The sequence below is a fragment of the Salvia splendens genome, chromosome 17, assembly GCF_004379255.2.
Source record: "Salvia splendens isolate huo1 chromosome 17, SspV2, whole genome shotgun sequence".
Taxonomy (NCBI): domain Eukaryota; kingdom Viridiplantae; phylum Streptophyta; class Magnoliopsida; order Lamiales; family Lamiaceae; genus Salvia; species Salvia splendens.
In genome coordinates this window covers 7,036,434-7,041,102 of record NC_056048.1, presented here as the reverse complement: position 1 = coordinate 7,041,102, position 4,669 = coordinate 7,036,434, and the positions used below count along the sequence as shown (strand labels likewise).

Below are 4,669 nucleotides of genomic sequence, written 5' to 3'. Positions count from 1 at the left end.
GCAGTTATTGCTCACCCACGATCTTGTTAGTGGGGCTGCAAACCACGATCTTAGTTCAATGTATAAATAGAACTTAGATCAGATAGAAAAAGGTTAAGCTCTCTAGAGATAAAATAGCATATAGCAAGTCTGTGTTGTAAGCTGTAATCCCAGATCAAGCAATACAATCTTGCCCTCCCTTCTTCCCGTGGACGTAGATTTACTTCAGTAAATCGAACCACGTAAATTCATTGTGTCGTAGTTTTCATTCTCTACCAGCATTTACTAACATCAGAAATTCGCGGATCCATCAATGCTACAACCGCAGGCGATGATTCTCATAGGCATTTTAGTCCCATTCATTGGATATGGTTGGATTTGGCTTACAATTAAACGAAGTGTGTTAATAAGTTACATTGTTGTAAGTTCCCCTTATCCTAATGCATTCGAATTTAGGGTTTGATTTTTTTAGTTTTAAGGTTTTAGCTATTGAATAAAATTTTAAATGGTGTTCAAATTTGATCTATTAAATACTCCCTCCTTCCCATATTAAGAGTCACTTTTTGCCATAAAAGTCCGTCTCAGTTTAAGAGTCACATTTAGAATTTTCCATATTTGGACATACAATTTTACCCCATTCTTCATCAAAATTACATCAAAATGCCATTATCAACATTAAAATAAACCAAAACAAAAATCCCACTTTTAATTAACCCCAACCCCCTCAACCCACCTAACCCTAACATCATTTGACTTTCATCACTCTCTCTCCACCCTCCCGATTGTGTGTCTTCGATCTGAGGTGAACCCTAATCGTCGCCTCTGATTTTTTGCCGCTCTAAACCCACCGTTACTCCATCACCGTTGCCTTATGATGGCTGATGATTGGGTTGCAACGCCGGAGGCGCAGCCAGAAACCCTAATCGTCCCTGACACTCCACCGGAGGTCCTTGACCGGTGGGAAAGCGAACGAGCGGTCGATTGGTACCACCGATCGGGGCAGCGACGACCGTTTGCTGGCGTTGATGGGTCTGAAACACATCATCTGAGGTCGTCCGAGAATCTGAATTTCCTCCACCGGTTGGGGCGTTCGACGGATCTGAAACCCAACCATCGTCCCACCCCTTTGCGGACTCTGAAGCTCAACCACCGTCTTCATCAAAGGTGGAGTACACCGAGAATGAGAAAGAAATGTTGTTGATCTTGTTGCCTAGCATGAAAGATTTCCTCTAATCTGTGAGTATTTTCTCTGAGGTAAGCCACCCCATGTATAGGGTTTGGAGGCTGTTTCTATGGAATTGATTGAGGAATATTGCTGCATTGGCTATGTTGGAGGTTCTGAGTTTATGTGACGATTTGGAGGCTCTGATTTTATGTGATTGGTCCTCTCTGATGAAATTTTTCTGAGATACGCATGCTATTATGTGTATACACTACCTTGGTTGGATAATTATGCTTAGAGCCACCCCTTGATGGTTTGGAGGCTCTGATTGTGCGTGATTTGTCCTATGTGATGAAATTTATCTATATGGTGCGTGTTATTCTGTCTACACACTGCCTTGGTTGGATAATTATGCTTAGAGCCACCCCTTGATGGTTTGGAGGCTATGTTTGTGTGTGATTTATCCTCTGTGATGAAATTTTTCTGAGAGATGCATGCTATTCTGTCTACACACTGCCTTGGTTGGATAATTATGCTTAGAACCACCCCTTTATGGTTTGGAGGCTATGTTTGTGTGTGATTTGTCCTCTGTGATGAAATTTTTCTGAGAGATTCATGCTATGCTGTCTATATACTGCCTTGGTTGGATAATTATGCTTAGAGCCACCCCCTTGATGGTTTGGAGGCTCTGATTTCGTGTGATTTGTCCACTGTGATTAAATTTTTGAGATGGGCATGCTATTATGTGTATACACTGCCTTGTTTGGATGATTATGCTTATAGCCACCCCCTGTATAGGGTTTGGAGGCTCTGATTTTGTGTGATTGGTCCCTTGTGATGGTTTTTGAACAAATAACACACACTTACAGCAATTACACTTGCAATTCATACATACTACTGCTTATAATGCAGTCTATATACCCTTAACACCAAAATAAAGGCTACAAAACCAAAAAAGAAGTTTACATTCTAAACACCAACCTACTTTGATGCTTATACTGTAAACCCCATGACCCAAGTGCCCTAGCTACTACCCTAACACATTGCTTAGATGTCCTATTTCATATGAGCCACCCACATCATTCTGAGGGAGTAGTAGATACTCCAAGCTGTCCCTAACCAGATTCGCTTCAACCTCAAGTGAGGTAGGCAGCCCCACTGTCATACTCAACCTATCTTTGTTCAAGTGGGATATTTTGTAGTTGTTGCCCCCATGGACTTCTAGGATCTTGCTTAAACAGCTTTGCAATGTTAGGAAAACCATGTTCAGAGTTTGTGGTGTGAGTTCCTCAAAAGAACTACAAACATTTGCCAACAATTCATCTATATTGGTGGCTAGTTTGTCATCTTGCAGTGACTGTATGGCCCTAAAAAAGCCAAGGTCCAGTACATTAGTATCTGGGGAGTTGGCTGGTTGGCTAATTAGATGGAATTTAAAACCATCTGTACTTGCAATAGCCTCAAATTGTAAGTCAGAGGATTTCAAGTGGGGTTTGACATTATCTTGTTGGATGTATATCTCCTTGCTTGCATTGGCTGGCCAGTTAGCCTTGATTGTTGGTATAATCTGAGCATGATTTGTGATTGAATGCTTAGATGCCTAAGTGATGACATTAATAATGTTTGATAGTAATGTGAAATAGATAAATGTACATACCTGATTAAGGATGCATTCTCTCATGGCTTCTTTGTTAACTGATGGGATAGACTTTGTCTCTAGTGTCCCTCTTGGCCTATTCTTTGACTCTTTTTTGGCTGGAACTTGTTGTGTGAATGGAAATATGCCTATTTTACCATCAAAGATGGGCTACCCATCACTGCCAAACATTGGCCTACTGACAGCACACATGAACATCACTTTAGTGATGAATCTTTTTTACTTACAAGACCTGTAAGGCTCATCCTCATCCGGCAACAGGTAGTATCTGTCTGAAGCCTTTGTCATGTAGAACCATTTCTCATCAATGTGAACAATGTTGTGCATTTCATGATAGAGAAGCTTACCTTCAGATTTGGTTGGCTGAATATGACTAAGACTCCATCTCATTCTTGAAATTTTGTTCACATCAGTGAGTGCAGGCTTGATGGCATTTGTATATGGTCTTATCTTGTTTCCCTTCACCCATCTGCCAGCTGTGGACTTGCTAACTTCCATCTTAATAGCAAGTTTTCTGATGGAGGATCTCTCAAGCATAGACAAGTGTCTAAACTTGTCTTCATCAAGATTTACTTTACCTTTTTTCTTACTATAACCTGATGCTTTGCCTTTCATGACAACAGGTTGCCCTTGTTTAATTTGATGAGTGGCTATCCTCCATAAGCGGCTGGCTGTCCTTGGATGTACTCTGAATTTTGTTGCAGCTTCTGTGGGTGAACCATGTGGAAGCGCTCCAGCACGGCATTGGTGTTGAAGGAACTGCACATTAAGGTTTTTCTCTTGGCTGCTCAAACTCAGAGAGGCCCTTGGCCCTTGGCCAAACTCTGCCTCTTGAGGAGGCTCTGCCTCTGGAAACTACACTGCCTCTGGATACTCCTCTGGCTCTTGAAACTGATCTTCCTCTTCGAACAGCTCCTGCTCCATCTCTTCATCCATCTCTTGCTCCATCTCCATTGCCCTATGATGAAAATTTTCTGAGGGTAAATTAACTATAAATAGGTTTGCTTTCTTTTTGGTAGGTGGAATAGAAGTCTTTGATAGTAATGGTGGAGTGAATGTATTTATAGGTTTAGCTTAGCATTTGTGTTTTCCCTCCATGGATTGTACTGCACCTCCTCCAAAATTTTTGGAGTTTGAATTAATGAAATCAAAGTTCCTTTTGTTTGATGAAAATGTGGGCCGGATGGCCTATTCCCATTTAAGCTGCATTAATATTTGTTGTTAGTAATTGATTAATCATAATGAACATTACTTTACCTTAAGTTTATTTAATTTAATGAATTTGTCTTACAAGTCAACAATAAACATCTTTTAAATCCAAAAAGTCAAAAGGGACCCACCTTCAACCAACTCACTTCATTTATTACACACTCCACCATCTCACTTCATTTATTACACCAACCAACTCTTCCTTAAAACCCGAGCCATAACAATAAGTGACTCCAAATGTGGGACGGAGGGAGTACTATGATAGCAAAAAAACTATCATAAAATGATGTATTAAGTGTTGGAATATAAGAAATATATCGGAAGAGTAATTTAGTTTGAATGAAATATTTAAGAAGACCAAGAGTGAGTGAAATATATATGAAAAAGGTATATGAGATTTAGACAAATTTAAACTATATTTGTCTAGTTCTTAGCTTCTCAATTTATGCAAAATGATACAACACAGTTTTATATACATACATTCTTTATATATTCTAGAATTTTCTACTCTATTATATATATATCGATTTTTTGTATATAAAAATCTAGATATTAATTACATAGCATCTATTTATGAAGAAATCTATAGATATTATAATATATAATTAGAGAGAACTCAAGTACATAACATGTAGATTTAGATAATATGTAGATATTTGAAG

The 4,669-nt window shown here is 39.1% G+C and overlaps 1 protein-coding gene across 1 annotated transcript; it reads right to left on the bottom strand.

Moving 5' to 3' along the window:
• Positions 1 to 2,171: 2,171 nt before the first annotated feature.
• On the bottom strand, positions 2,172 to 3,413 carry LOC121774233. The gene is made up of 3 exons (XM_042171141.1): positions 3,026 to 3,413; positions 2,799 to 2,926; positions 2,172 to 2,741 (listed from the first exon to the last, which is right to left on the bottom strand). Exons 1-3 carry the CDS (start codon positions 3,411 to 3,413, stop codon positions 2,172 to 2,174), a joined length of 1,086 nt encoding a protein of 361 aa, XP_042027075.1.
• Positions 3,414 to 4,669: the final 1,256 nt, after the last annotated feature.